This window comes from Equus przewalskii, unplaced genomic scaffold, assembly GCF_037783145.1.
Source record: "Equus przewalskii isolate Varuska unplaced genomic scaffold, EquPr2 ChrUn-10, whole genome shotgun sequence".
Classification (NCBI taxonomy): domain Eukaryota; kingdom Metazoa; phylum Chordata; class Mammalia; order Perissodactyla; family Equidae; genus Equus; species Equus przewalskii.
Window position 1 is genome coordinate 4,723,780 of NW_027228747.1, and position 15,078 is coordinate 4,738,857.

Sequence of the window (15,078 nt, forward strand, 5' to 3'; positions counted from 1 at the left end):
CGGTCCCTGACCCCATTGAACAGAGGGGTGAAGTGTGGTGCAGATAAACTGACGAGGCTAAAAGCCATGAGGTGGCACAAGTGGCCTCTCTGAACTACAAACCTGAGCTGGCCTCCTTCTGCCGGTTTCTTCTCTCGGGAGCCCGGGCCGACGACCACAAATGAGGATAGCGCGCGCCAGAAAGAAGCCTGGGTCAGCAGGGGCCCGGAGAACGTTTCGGATGGAGGAACAAACCCAGAGGCAGCTTTTGGCTTTGAGGGTTGTGAGCGCTTTGGGCGCCACTAGCTGTCAAAGTCCGAGCTGACTGGAGCCACTGTCAAGTGCAGCTACCTCCCAGCTTGGTTGGTGTCGTACTTGACGCAAGGGCCCAGCTCCTCTGCTGACTGTATGGTCGGCCCTCAAAAGGGCCTTTGGGGTCGTCAGGCGTTCAAGTGGAGCGGCAGCTTAGCCTCCGAAGCCGTACAGGGTGCGGCCCTGGCGCTTGAGCGCGTAGACCACGTCCATGGCAGTGACCGTCTTGCGCTTGGCGTGCTCCGTGTAGGTGACCGCGTCGCGGATGACGTTCTCCAGGAACACCTTCAACACACCCCGGGTCTCCTCGTAAATGAGGCCCGAGATCCGCTTGACTCCCCCACGCCGAGCAAGACGCCGGATGGCGGGCTTGGTGATGCCTTGGATGTTGTCTCTCAAGACTTTGCGGTGCCGCTTAGCGCCCCCCTTGCCTAAGCCCTTCCCACCCTTTCCTCTGCCAGACATGACTGCCGCAGGCCGGAGACACGATCTCTGCGAGCGGCGAGGGCGGCGTCTTTCCTCATATGCAAGAGCATCGGACCAGATTGAAAACCCAAAGCGCGCGGGCGGGAAGCATTGTAAATTGTCCCCGCCCGCTCTGTGTGTCGTCATTTCTTTCCGGCTGTTTCCATATCCCCCTCCGCCCTCCCCGACTCCCTCTAACGGACTCTGCCCTTCGTGGGAATCTATTTGCCATAGTCGCCGGGAGAATTCGGATCCAAGCGGATCCCGCAGCAGTTTTCGCCTCTGCCTCTCTCCGTCTGTAGGCTCCCCGAAGGCTCTCAACTTGGGCTAAGAGGAAAGGTCCTTCTGGCGGCAGGAGACCAGAAGAGGAGCCAGTGGATCCAGAGACGGGAAGGAGAAGAGAGCGCCAGCGCCGGGTCTGATCCCGACCAGAGGGTCCCAGGCTTCCGAACCGTGTTCCATAAAACTGCAACGAAAGCAGTTCCGAGAAGTGGACGGACTGACCGACGAGGCGATCGCACGAGCAGGGCACCCGGGCTGTGGAGGGAGGGGGAAGAGCGCCGTAATTCCCGAGTCTAGTCTCCCGTTGATATGAGGCGTGGAATTCTCCCTCACCCGAGAGAAATCGGATCCTAGGGAAACCGGTCTCACTACACCGCCAAGCCTTCTGGTGGAGTCAGTGAACCCACCGCTCCGCTGAAGGAAGCCACATATGCAGAAAGGAGGCTGAAGGATGCGCTGTACGTCCGTTTCTGCAGATCCCCTAAAACCCACCCTTTTCAGCCGGGATTCAGGGCCCAACCGTGTCTCCACCGAGGCCCGCGCGGGGCCAGCGAAGTTTGCTGAATAGAGTTTCGCGAGAGGACAGCCGCTCCAGATGGAGAGTCGTTACCAGAAACTGCCCTACGAAATTGTTTGGGGTCCTGACCTGTATAGCACGTTGGTTACTTTCGGGCCTCCTGTAGGAGAATCCACAGATGTTGTGGTTTCTGCATCAGAAAGGATGACAGGTTTTTTTTCTGAGAAATGTGTATTATTTGAAAGTAGCGTATGCGCCTTTCTGCATCTCTGCTTTGGCTCCCGCTACCCTCTATATGCTAATGAATCCCAAATCTACATGTGTATCCAGACTTCTAGGCTCCACACCTGTGGATCTTCCTGGTTGTTCTTTAGTCATTTTAAACTTAAAATCCAAAGTGTCCCCAAATCAACGTGTTTAAACTTAAAATCTCCAAGGTGTGACTCTCACAGGAGCTGAGGGAATCCATTCTCTTCCTTCTCCAACTCATTGACTGGCTCTGTGTCTGCTTCTGAATGGTGCCACCATGCCACACATGCCTAAGCCAGCACCCTGGAATTCACCCTAGACGGTGAAGGGTTGTAGGACAGGCCACCCCAAAATATGCCTGTAGGAGTTTGGGACATGCCACTCCAAAATATGTTGTTTTGGCATATTGAGTATTTTGAGCTGTAGGCACTTGGAACACAGCCAATGAGGGGCTGGCCTTCTTTGAACTCCCCTTATCTGCCTGAAGATAGATCCTCCAGAAGGAGCTCAGTTGACATCAGTCCCCTCCCCGGGAGTTTCGTCAACCAAGGAAGTCGGACTCTCGTCAAAGGAGAGGAGACTTGAAGTCCACAGCACACTCAGACAAACTTGGTCACCAACTGTCATACCTCCCATCGATTCTAAAGACCCAGTCATCTTTCCTAAAAATCGTTCACTCTCCCCTGAGAGGCATACGTGCTCCCTCTGCTTTCTGTGAAGATGCTACTTAAGTCTGAATTCTAAGCCACCTCGGGAAGTTACTCATTTTTCCCCGGCTATCTCCCGTGTATACGTGAGGTACGCATGCTACTAAACGTCTGTTTGTCTTTCTCTAGTTAATCAGTCTTTTATTACAGGGTCTCAGCTAAGAACTCAGAAGGGTAGAGGGAAAATTCTTTGTCCTCCCCTACAATGTCTTCCTCTCCCTTGGCTGCTTCAGGGGGGAGAAACACACCTGCTCTTTTCTGACCCTTCAGCAGCTCCTGCAGAATCGACCACGTTACTTTACATCTCTTTTCATCTTACATATTCGCCCCACCCCCACCCCCACTGACTGTCTGTCTGGCAGTGATTTTTGTTTATTTTCCTTTGTCAGCTGATAAGTAGTTCAGTGTGTAGCGTAAGCTCCATAATTGTTTACAGGATGAACGGTTCCTGCGTTTGACTGCTTTTAAACAGTAGTAGCAAAGAAAGTCACAGCCCAATTGCAACAGGATAAAGCAATCCAAGCCAAGGATGATGGGAGTGAGGGGTTTTGGTGTCAGAGGGGACAGGACCCCAGGCGGAATCAAAGATAGTCTACAAACTTTCTTTTCAATAGTCTTCATCCTCCTCTGAGGGGCCGAACCACCCATTACCTAAACAAAATTATCTCCAAGATCACCTCTCCCTTTCCCGGTTGCAAGTAAACTCAGACTGAGGAAGCGACTCACATGCAGGCGTGAATGAGTACCTGAGGTATTTATCAAGACGGGACTCTGACGGGAGAGTGGTGTGGGAGATTGAATCCAACTGGCGGGATTAATAGAATGGTTATTTTGGGGTGGGAGTGGGTTTCCCTGGAGCCTCTAAAAAAACATTCTTCCTAAAAGAACAAGGATTGGCAATTCTCTCCAAGAGAAGTTTGGGGGAAAAGTGGTTTAGAAGATTGCGAGTAGCTCCCAACTAGCTTAGTGCCCAGTGCAGGTGCTAGCTCCGCACAGGTTTTGGCTTTCTTCTGACAGGCAAATGGCTGCATTGCTCTAAGTCATGCTGGGCAGCCACTTTCAGCTGTAGGCAGAGGTAGGTGAACAGTTTGATGGAGTCTTGACATCCGCTGTGCACTTCCTGTTAAAGCTTAGCATCTCTCATCTGAACTCCTTAGGAACCTCTATCAGAATGTCTTTTTGGTCAATTCTCCGCCAGGTCACAGAGTCTCTTGCTTCAAAACCACGGCTTCTCAACCTGATAAGGTTCTATAATCATGCATTTAGACTCCTTCAACCTTGTCCCTACCTGCCTTTCCAGAACTATCTACTTGCCACATCCTCCCCACACACTCTAGCCACAACTACTCTATAGATCCTGAGCTCTGTGGAGACTAGGGTTTACAGAGCCTTTTACATGTGAAGTTTTTCAGAGGTCCCTTTTTGGAGGCTCCTGGTATATGGGGCAGTGGGCGGAGGGTGGCCAAAACCGGGTTGTAAAATTTTGACATATTTTCAGTGATTACATTTAATTAATCAATGCTTGACTCACACAATTACAAGACAACGTACAACTTCATTTGTAGATTATATCAAAAGCCTAAATCAGAAGTCATTCATGAATTTGAGACTTGTGTCATGGTCCTTCTGAGTTTCCCCCAATAGGCCCTGTTGGTTCATGCCTTTGCTGCCTACCTCCCTGTATGGTGTTCCTTAGTCTGGTTTATCCTTTCATTCTATTTGATAAAATTCCTTTTTAAGGCATGGCTTAAATATGAATTTCCAAATTGTTGTTTCTTTCTTCCAGTTCTCATAACTACTGTGGGTATCTTTTTTATCAATAATAATATTAGTGGCTGTATTTTAATGAATACTTTCCATGCTTCAGGCTCTAGGAAACATTTTTTCATGGATTCTCCTGTTTAATTCTCAGAGCAACCCTGTGAGGTGGCTAATGTTTGACTTGCCCTTTGCCAGTGAGAAGACTGTTGATCTGTGAATTCCCCAGGGGAAGGGGTGTGAGAGATGTGGGCTGAGTACTGTCGCCACCACTCTCCTCATCTGTAAAATGGGGTTTATAATACCTTTCTCTCAAGCCTGTGAGCATGAAATGAAGTCATGCATCTAGACTGCTGATTACAAAAACTAAATGAAAAGAATGTTGAGGAAGAAGACATGCTAAGAAAAAATAGTCCCTTTTTTCTGGAAAAAGGCTATACATCAGTTGACTTGTGAGCATTCTGTTCTAATTTTCCCTGTAAACCAGAAGTATTAGGCATCATACTAACACCTGTAGCCTGAACACACACACACAAATCCAAGTCATTTCTATTAAATAAATACATTAAAACATATAGCCCTTAAAATTCCTGCCATGTGTAGCTTAAGTCTCATGAGGATGGTTAATGGAATAAAAATACTTGTCATGTGGAGCACGTTACTTGAGCTCACCTCGTTCCACTGGGATATGTTACGCTGGAAAGCCAGGAATCCTATAAACTTGTAAGGGAGGGAAAACCTCCTTCTGCCCCTCCGATTCTGTGGCTAGGCCCGAGAATTAAATTGACATTAGAGTAGGGACAGTAAATTACGGGACAATGACTAGAAATACAGGGGGGAAGCTAACGGAAGACAAGGGTGTTTTAGCAGCTTTGTTTGTACAGCTGCAGTTCCACATCAGCTCCCAGTCGCTGGTGATCAGAGTGTTCTCTTCGTGGTCCTGGGAGGGCGCCTTCCTCATGGGAAATTTTATGAGCTGCTTTTAGACGAGAAGAGGGATGTCGGAGCTGCCTTCCTGCATCTGCTGTTTCTCAAGTACCTTCAGTTCAAAATAGTCGACATACCAGAGCGACTAGTTTTGGGGTGGCGTGTTCTGAACCCCTTCAAACTCAAAGCTGCTGTAGGGAAGGCAGCATTTCACCTCTACCTTCTTAGAGCTTTTGGCTGGGCCTGAGATTTAAATTGATGTAAGACAGGCTAACAGGAGGAAAGCATACAAATCTATTTACTGAAAGTTTTACTTGGCAGGGGAGCCCTAGTAAGGACATGAAGACCCCAAGAAGCGGGTTAGAGTTGAACCCTTCCATGCTGAATTGGACAAAGAGTAGCAAATCGTGACAATGTAACAAGACAAAAGGGCCCCAGCTGGGCAGTTAATGGTGGAAAAGTAACTAGGAAGGTAAAGGTTAGGTTAACAAGGTTTATACACCTTTCTCTCGGCTTTGACTCCCCATCCTTGGTGATAAGAATGTTATTTTCCTCCTGGTAGAGGGAAGACATCTTCCATATGGAGGTTTCATCTCCTGTTTTTAGGAAGAGAAGGGGAGGTCAGAGTGCCCTTCTTGCACCTGCCGTTTTTCAAGTGCCTTTAGCTCAAAATAATCCTTATGCCAAAGTGGCGTATTCTGCCACTGATGGGGTTCAGGACACGCTACCCCAAAATATGGCACCTTCACACGTGGAATATTTTAAGCTGAAGAAATTTTGAGAAAAGGACAGAAGCGAGAAGGTCACTCTGACCTTCCCCGGGACCTTCTCCCCTGAAACGGGTCATAAGAGCCTCCTGGGAGAGGTGGCCTCCCTATCCTCCCGGGAAAGGAGCATCCTTGTCTCTAAAGACAGAGGGAGGCCCAGAAGATCCTCTCAAACAGGCCTTGCTGCCTCCCCGGTTACTACACTTACCTCGTTCTCCTTCACCTGTTGTCTCTCTACTCGATTGCCGCCCTTCATCAAACCTGGCATAAAAGTACTCAGGTCTGACTGTTTCTTCGGATCTTCATTTCCTTATGAAGGTGCCTGTGTCACGTAAAACTTAGATGAAATAAGTTGGTGTGCTTTTCTCCTGTTAATCTGTCTTTGTCAGCTTAATTTTCAGACCTGGCCAGGGGACCCGAAGAGGGTCGAGGAAAACTTCTTCCTCCCTGCAGCACCCTTTACTGTGCAGTACAACCATTAGTGTTCCAGACAGCCAGAAAAGGGGACATTTTTATCCAGTGAGCAGGATGTTGAGGGAATGAGTTTGCCTCAGATGGGGGTAAGGACAGCAGTTCAAAATCCTGTGGCTTCTCAATTTGGTCCAGGGCTGCAGGCCACTCAGGATGAAAGAGAATCAGGCACATAGCCTGACCAATCCACAAACCAAAGATTCAGTCTCATCTTGGGGTCCCTGGAGCCCTGGGGTTACTTGAAGTCAAAGACTCAACACAAACTGTCTTCCTGGAACATTTATTTTAATTTAGCCCATTACGTTTGTATTAAAAACAAATACAGGGGCTGGCCTTGTGGCTAGTGGTTATGTTTCCACATTCTGCTTTGGTGGCCTGGTTTTGCGGGTTTAGATCCCAGGCACAGACATACACAGCACTTGTAAGCCATGCTGTGGTGGCGTCCCACATACAAAATAGAAGATTGGCACAGATCTTAGCTCAGGGACAATCTTCCTCACCAAAAAGAAGGAAAAAAAAAAAAACCAAAAACCTAATACATGAACATATAAAACACTACATGCCTAATAATTCACTTATTAACTTTTTCTTTTCCCTGCCTATTTCCTATGGTAAATTTTAAGCTTCTCATGACTGTTCCCCACCGCCCCCCCAGCACCAAATAATTAAATTTCAGTGCTCAATTTTAAAACTGCAGATTCTTATTATTTCTAGGAAAGAAACTTTGGAAATATTAGGAGAAAAATATTCCATCTTTCGGGGCTGGCCTGGTGGTGCAGTCATCAAGTTTGCATGTTCTGCTTTGGTGGCCCAGGGTTTGCTGGTTTGGATCCTGGGTGTGGACCTATGCACTGCTTGGCAAGCCATGCTGTGGCAGGCCTCCCACATGTAAAGCAGAGGTGGATGGGCACGGATGTTAGCTCAGGGCTGGTCTTCCTCAGGAAAAAAAAATCCATCTTTCCCACAGTTGCAGCCAAGTTGAGATTCTTCTACATTATAAATTTGCTTCTGATAAAGTGGTGTAGTGAGAATGTTCACAGGAATATCACTCTTTGGTCCAGTGTGGAGACCAGATGGAATTGAACAAATATGGATAGGAATTCTGTTAATTAAAGATGACTTCTAAGGCAACCATATATCACTGGTTGTTAGATTCTGAGAAATGTTATCTATAACCCTTAAAAGTTTACTGTTTTGATTCTCTTATTTGACTTGTTGTCCAGGAATTAATATTTAAATTGGCATCTCTGTTTTCTGAGAAGGAGAACTTTTTATACAATTTCCTATTAAGTCAGAGAATGTCTCTTGGAATTTTCTTATGCTCTATATTGTAAAGGTAAAATAAATCCCATGACTGTTGAATTCTATTTAAACATAGAGTTTGAGAATCTTTTTCTTATTTAGATGAACAGATTCATACATCATGGCCAAGAGTGCATACCTTAAGAAAAAGAAAGAAAGAAAGAAAATTGCAAAGAAATGTGACCCTCGGATGGGCTGCTTTGGGTTGTCATCCAGACCCCATAGGGTAGTTTCCTCTTTTTTTTTTTTTTTAGATTTTTATTTTTTTCCTTTTTCTCCCCAAAGCCCCCCAGTACATAGTTGTCTATTCTTCGTTGTGGGTCCTTCTGGTTGTGGCATGTGGGACGCTGCCTCAGCGTGGTCTGACGAGCAGTGCCATGTCCGCACCCAGGATTCGAACCAACGAAACACTGGGCCGCCTGCAGCGGAGCGCGCGAACTTAACCACTCGGCCACGGGGCCAGCCCCGGGTAGTTTCCTCTTTTGATGGGAATAATTTAGTGGAGAAGTTCAAGAAACATTGATTGATTTGATTGCATGATGGGAAAATTCTCTAGTGCTTTAAAATCTACCCCAAGCCTGATGAAACTGGAAATCCACTATAATTTTATTCTTTCACTTTAGAATATTATTTCTGGTGAAAGAAACTTTCACGCAGGCCTTGTTACTTATCTGGGACAAGCTATGATTTCTTTGACACTCAGTTTCTTTATCTGTGAAATGAGCAAAACAGCATCTATTTCAGAGTTGAGATTAAATGAGATAGTGTATGTAGAAGAATTTTTAAATACCTAGTATTATATATATACATTACATTATATATGTACATACATTATATATGTATAAGTATATGTGTGAGGCATTATTACAAAACCAGCACAGGAAGGGGTAACAGTTGTTCACAGCAGTTACACTTGCAGGACATTTTAGATCTTCTCCCTGGAGCAGGAGCTTGCTGCTGCCCAAGGGGACTCTTGAAGACAGAAGGGTAAGTTTCTACACGTGTTTAGTGTTCAGAAAATCCCCTCAAAGTTACTTTCATGTTATTTTCATTTCAGCAGGAAGATGATCACTCATTGACTCCATCAAGGTAAGTTTTAAGCCTCTTGGGCCTGCTTTTGTTCTCAGGTTTGAGTTTTTGTAGGGTTTGGATGCAATGCTTTTTCAATAAAATAGGCATACGATTAAGTTTTATATTAATTTTAAGTATTGGCAACCCTACATAACTGTTGTTTTATGATATTCAATTTTCTGAGCAATACTTCAAAGCATATGAAATAACTGAAAGGTAAAGGACCTTCAATTTCTTCATAGACAACAGAAAAGATATGAAACTTTTAAGCATTAGAAAACTATTGAAGAAAATATGGCGGCAACTCAGTAATCAACAAATAATTTGTTTGCCTTGAAATTTTGTTTGGACAGATAGGCAATTGACTATTCAGAAACTATTCACCATTGTAAAGGAGAAATTAATTATTTCAGGTCTTATCTTCCTTGACTTAGAAGCATTTGGATTCTAGGACTTAATTGCCCATTGATGGATTGAAGAGGGAACCGCATTCCAGGCGGAAAAGGCTGAAGAAAGGCAGAAGGCTCCACTCCAAGTTGGTACCGGTCAGCGCTCGGCTTTGGCGGAGGTCCGAAATCAGGTAAATATAAGATCAATTTTTGGTTTCTTCAACTACACAGTTTGTTGAACCTCAGTCATAATGTAATGCATCTAACGCGCTCAGCACGATGCCAGGCGCTAAATAAATGTTAGCTATGGGAGAGGAGTTAAGCAACTGGTAACTGCAAACACAGGCTGAAACCTAGTTCATGAGAGGGCACGCTTGTATTTGGACAGAATCTATTAAAATACAAATCTCAAGCATGCAAAACACTTCATAAATTGCTCTTACAAAATCCATACCAATTTAAAGGAAAGGTCTAAAAAGGAGAAAAACATCTGATCCATAAGATTTTAGGAGTAAGGGAATAGGGAAGTAATAAGAGATTAGCATAACAGTCTTCCACTAGTAAATAGCATTGAGTCTCAGCCAATGAGATCACAATTCTGAAAATTCCTAGATTTTCTGGCCCAATCAAGGCAAGGCTATGTCTATAAATAAGACTGCCTAGGCTCCTTCAAAAACATCGGTGAGAGACCATGGCCCGTACTAAGCAGACCGCCCGCAAGTCGACCGGCGGCAAGGCCCCGCGGAAGCAGCTGGCCACCAAGGCGGCCCGCAAGAGCGCGCCGGCCACGGGCGGCGTGAAGAAGCCGCACCGCTACCGGCCGGGCACCGTGGCCCTGCGGGAGATCCGGCGCTACCAGAAGTCCACCGAGCTGCTGATCCGCAAGCTGCCGTTCCAGCGGCTGGTGCGCGAGATCGCGCAGGACTTCAAGACGGACCTTCGCTTCCAGAGCTCGGCCGTGATGGCGCTGCAGGAGGCGAGCGAGGCCTACCTGGTGGGGCTGTTCGAAGACACCAACCTGTGCGCCATCCACGCCAAGCGGGTGACCATCATGCCCAAGGACATCCAGTTGGCCCGCCGCATCCGCGGAGAGCGGGCTTAAGGCATACGTTTATTAAGCAGGCGATCTAAAGGCTCTTTTTAGAGCCACCCATGTTTGCATGAAAAGCAGCTGTGCTAGGTTCATCAGGTGGCGTGGGTCTACTCGTATCACGCACCGGTGTTTGGGTAGAGGGGTCGGGAAGCTCGCACGTGGTGGGTGATGAGGTTAGCGGATCAGTGCCGGACCTTTGGCTGACAGACGGCTAGTGGGAACAGGAGAGGCAAAGTACAGGTTTGGTCAAGCCTGCTGTCTGTGTGCTGGTGTGATTTACACGGCACAGTGCCAACCTTGCTGCTTCTGTAAAAAAAAACTTGCAAGAGGATGGACTTGTTCTACCAGTCATTTGTAACGTGTTCCAAGCTGCTAGCACAAAACGTTAGCACAAATCTGAACACAAAAATTGACGCTTTATCAGGCCGTTATTATGTGATAACTCGGGATCAGACTCCGAGTTTTCAACTCGAGTCTACAGTTAGAACTAAGCCGGATGGTAGATAAAATCCTTGGTCCCTAAGTTGTTAGCCGGGATTTGAACTCATAAAAAGAACAGGGGGCAGGAGACATTCTGCTGAGTCTCGAGATGTATAAGATCCCAAGGATCAGGTGGAGGGTCGGGAGCGGAGGCAAATTCCTTTTTAAAAATTATGAAGCTTTTTTTCCTGAGTTAGGAATAGTATAAATTAATTTCTAGTTCAATATCTTTCTCATTGCATAATACAGGCAGCGTAAACCGGAATGGGAATGAGGGAAATATCTTGCGATTTTTTTAAAATGTGGGCTAAAGTATCCTTCAAAGAACTAAAACCAAGACAGAACAAGCTTCCACAAAGTAGAGAGGAGTAAAACGATGCAAAAATAAGAGAAGTTAACTTGTCTTTGCTGCTGCAGTACTCTTCCGTATACAGTTCTACAACTGAAAGTTGAAAGCCACCTAAACAACAAAAAAGACCCCAAACAGGTGAAACTATCACTTTACATGATTTACTGGTCAGTGTGAAATGGAACAGTTTGATTGGCTAACAAGACACTTGTTCTAATGACCACTCAGGAAGCGGGAGTAGAATCTTATTTGCAGGGGCTCCACCTTTCAATGATGACACTGTTGGAAATTAACCAATAAAAACGCAGTACTGTGTAAGTCTTCATTTGCATACAGGCTCTATAAGTAGCGCGTAACCAGCCCATTTTTTGCTGCAGTTGGGGAGTGTTTCTCTTTTAGTGGCATCTCTTTGTGCAAAAATGCCTGATCCAGCAAAATCTGCTCCTGCTCCCAAGAAGGGCTCTAAGAAGGCTGTTACGAAAGTGCAGAAGAAGGATGGCAAGAAGCGCAAACGCAGCCGAAAGGAGAGCTATTCGGTTTACGTGTATAAGGTGCTGAAGCAGGTGCACCCAGACACCGGCATCTCGTCCAAGGCCATGGGCATCATGAACTCCTTCGTCAACGACATCTTCGAGCGCATCGCCGGCGAGGCGTCCCGCCTGGCGCATTACAACAAGCGCTCGACCATCACGTCCCGGGAGATCCAGACGGCCGTGCGCCTGCTGCTGCCCGGCGAGCTGGCCAAGCACGCCGTGTCCGAGGGCACCAAGGCGGTTACTAAATACACCAGTTCAAAGTAAGGGCGTGTAAGAAACGCAGTAGGACGGCCTCTTTACCCCAAAGGCTCTTTTCAGAGCCACTTAAGTTACTTGAGAAAGCAGCTGTAAACACTTGTTGGAAAGCTGGTTGGTCTTTAGTGAGGTGGGGTTGGCCTATCATCATGAGTGCATTTGGGTTTAGGAATAGGTTAGGGATGTGATAAAGGTTACCCTGGGTATTAAAAATCTGCGGTTTCCTATAATCTAGTGGTGTCACCTGGTGGCACGACTCTTGGCTGGTGAGAAATTAGTTATCAAAATGGTCCCTATGTAGTCCTGGGTTCTCAGGGGGTGCTTGTGCTTGCGGGTGCTTAAGTACGGATAACAGAAAGTGGGCTTGAGGCCGTCTGGCTAAATTGCTATGGGGGAGGGGGACTGTCTTTACCACTTTATCTCTGCTCCTTCATGTCTATAAAGACAAGCTGAGTTTTCCCAGCAAAGAGATTCGAAGCCCGCAGTTCCCTCACTCGCCCCTGTTTAGTATTTAATTTTTTTTTTTTTTTAATTCTTGGCATGCACTTTTAGGTGTCTGTTACAAACTTTGTCCAACATAGCCATGTGCTTTAGTCTGTTGGCCTACCTATAAAATCTTGAGCTAGCCGTCCTCCCTTAACTTCTTCCTCGTCCAGTGACTCATCCAGGTAGAGGTATTTGCCTCCCACACTTTGGGACATTCGGCAATATCCAGACACTTGACTGTCATCAAGTGAGGAGAAGGATGCTGCTGGCATGTAGTGGGTAGAGGCTGGGGGTGCTGCTAACCCCCTATATTATATAGGACAGCCCCCACAACCAAGAATTATTTGGTCCATAATGTCGAGCCTTGTGCTGAGGTTGAGAAACTCAATGTCCAAAGACTTCCCTTCCTTCAGGATTTAACCCTCATTTCAGTCAAACATTTCCTCGGTGCTACCCAGCCAATGTTAGTGATCTTGGTGTAGGGCAAGGACCTTGCCTTGGTTCTGTAACAATTTTTTCCTGATGATAACCACCTTGGTGCTTGCTAAACACATTTCCAAGTGACTCTCCTGAAATTTCCTGGTTAGGTTAAGTTGGAGGTGGGCACTGGGGAGGTGGTTTTTAGTGTTCTCAGGTGTATTTTTTTAGATTTTGGGGTCATGATGTACAGAAAGCCACAGTTAACACATGTAGAGTGAATTTCTAAGGACCTCTTAGTTCAAAACTTGTGTAGTTCAAGACTAATCCTGACAAAGGCTGGTGGATGTTTTATCAAGTAAAATACACCCTTGGGGCAAAAGGAAAGTCTTAGTTTCCAATTCACTTGACAGTGAAGTTTTGAAATTAAGCCATTCTTGATAAATTTGGGGGAATTTGCATGACGACTTTGTGCTTAAAATGAATTTTATTAATTTATAACGTAAGAGTTCAAATTTACATCCAGTTAAAAGTTGCATAAAATGAACTGCATATGATTTCTTTCTTTTACTGGAAAGTTAAGATGCTCAGTGAGTCATCTTTCCCTGGCGACTGCCAGACATGGGCCAGGGAAAGATGACTCACTGAGATTCTAAAATTTCCAGTGAAAGAAAAGAAAGCATTATACAGTACATTGTATGGTAAGGAAAATTAGTAAGTGAGAAGGCCAGGTGGTGTGTCTACCCATCAAGCCATGAGAGAGTGTATCTGGTGTCCCCTTTGCCCAGGATCCTGAAGTCCAGGGGCTCTCTTCTCTCTGAGGATTAGGGACCAGGTTTCTCATGGTCTTTCGAAGTTGTTAAAGCATTGTTGATTGGCTCACCTAATCAAAAGCTATCATTAATTATCCCCTGACTAAAGTATTAAGCCTCAACTCCTTATCTTGAAACTAAAGGCCTTCTACCATCTGGCCAAAACTGACCTTCATCAGTTACTCGTTTTCCCCAGGCCTCCAGCTTAGCTAAAATGTTCTATTCACTTTCTTGTAATGCATCTTAAGTTCTCTTCCATTGTGCCTTTGTTATCTCATTCTTTTACGCTGTAGCACTCAGTTGTTCTCTAGACCACTCAAAGCCTAGCAACCTGCCAGTTCTTTAACCTCTTGCTCAGTCTCACTCTGAAGCCTTCCGAGCCCATTCTAGTTCACAGGGAAGTCCTTCTCCTTTTAACTGTTAAGGCTTTGTTCTATTCACAGTTAATTGTGTGGCTTTTGAACTGTGGAGCCTTGTTCCTTAATCTCTTTTTCATTGTTTTTACATTTTCTTGTGTTTGTCTTCTACTAGAGGGCGGGGTTCATTTTTTTTTTATACTTCATGGGATCTTCCACAAAGGCTATCCCAGTGCCTATTATAAAATGGCTTTTCAATAAAAGTTCGTTGACTGATTGCCCAGTCCATAGCACACTAGAAAATTGATCTGAGGATGGTAGGTTTAAGTACTCCAATAAGCTTTCTTCTCCAGTTTTTCCTAATTTTTTCTTGCTCCTTTAACCAGGAATGCTCTTTTAATTGCCCTTAATAATTATTGATAGCAACTGTTAGAGATTCAAAAATCCCAAAAGGGGCAGATAAAGTAGTGCACTTGACAGCTTCCCTTTGGCCAATGTATCTTTGTGGCCAAAACGATGAGATTAGAGTGGAGTTTTTCAGCCTTGTTTAAGGTGCTGCTTTTCCAGTGTTGCAAACAAGGACCAGGAGGGAGGTGCATTCCAGAAGACACAAGGTGTGTGGTATTAACATAAAGAGCTTTAAGGATCAGATCTAGAGAGTATTGCAAACGCAGAAATGGGCTTGCCCTGGGTCAGGTCAAACGTCATCGAGCTTGGTCAAGCCATCTTTTCAAGGATTGGTGAATGGATTGTGGTATGTATAGAAACCTACAAAGATGATAGTTTAACCCTCTGTCATTGTTTTTAGACAAATATCTCACTTTTAAACTGGGTGCATTTCCTAAAAGTTATCTAAAAGTCAAACTTAACACATTTGAATTTGGACAGCTATAATTCAAGCACAGGACAACAGATGGGAAATAAGTATGTGATCTCTTTGTGGGATAAAGTAGGAGTTATCAAAGATTGTCAGTCTTTAACAAGGAAGGAACAAGACTGTTTTGGGGAATTACTAGATAACACTGAAGATTACTTCTACATTTTGTAACTATAGCTGAACTTATATGACTTGGCAAAAATAGAAAACTTGATGAAAGC

At 45.4% G+C, this 15,078-nt stretch overlaps 3 protein-coding genes across 4 annotated transcripts in view; 2 read left to right on the forward strand and 1 right to left on the reverse strand.

The window, feature by feature from the left end:
- The window catches only part of LOC103539999 (histone H2B type 2-F-like), a 35,057-nt gene that overhangs the window by 12,407 nt on the left and 7,572 nt on the right, over nucleotides 1–15,078 (forward strand). Inside the window, exons 3-4 of one of the 2 annotated variants that reach the window (XR_011536560.1) lie at nucleotides 8,794–8,825; nucleotides 9,221–9,387. Coding sequence is in view for 1 of the 2 variants with exons in the window: in XM_008506497.2 (XP_008504719.1) it covers nucleotides 11,538–11,914 (377 nt within the window). In the remaining variant the exon portion in view is untranslated. Of the gene's footprint in view, nucleotides 1–8,793; nucleotides 8,826–9,220; nucleotides 9,388–11,475; nucleotides 11,915–15,078 lie in introns of those variants that run through there. The other variant, XM_008506497.2, reaches the window with a different exon arrangement.
- Nucleotides 389–814, reverse strand: LOC139081442 (histone H4). Its single transcript, XM_070607203.1, has one exon. The coding sequence runs from the start codon at nucleotides 754–756 to the stop codon at nucleotides 445–447; it is 312 nt and encodes a 103-aa protein (XP_070463304.1). The 5' UTR covers nucleotides 757–814; the 3' UTR covers nucleotides 389–444.
- On the forward strand, nucleotides 9,859–10,349 carry LOC103540001 (histone H3). Its single transcript, XM_070607208.1, has one exon. It carries the CDS (start codon nucleotides 9,888–9,890, stop codon nucleotides 10,296–10,298), a length of 411 nt encoding a protein of 136 aa, XP_070463309.1. The 5' UTR covers nucleotides 9,859–9,887; the 3' UTR covers nucleotides 10,299–10,349.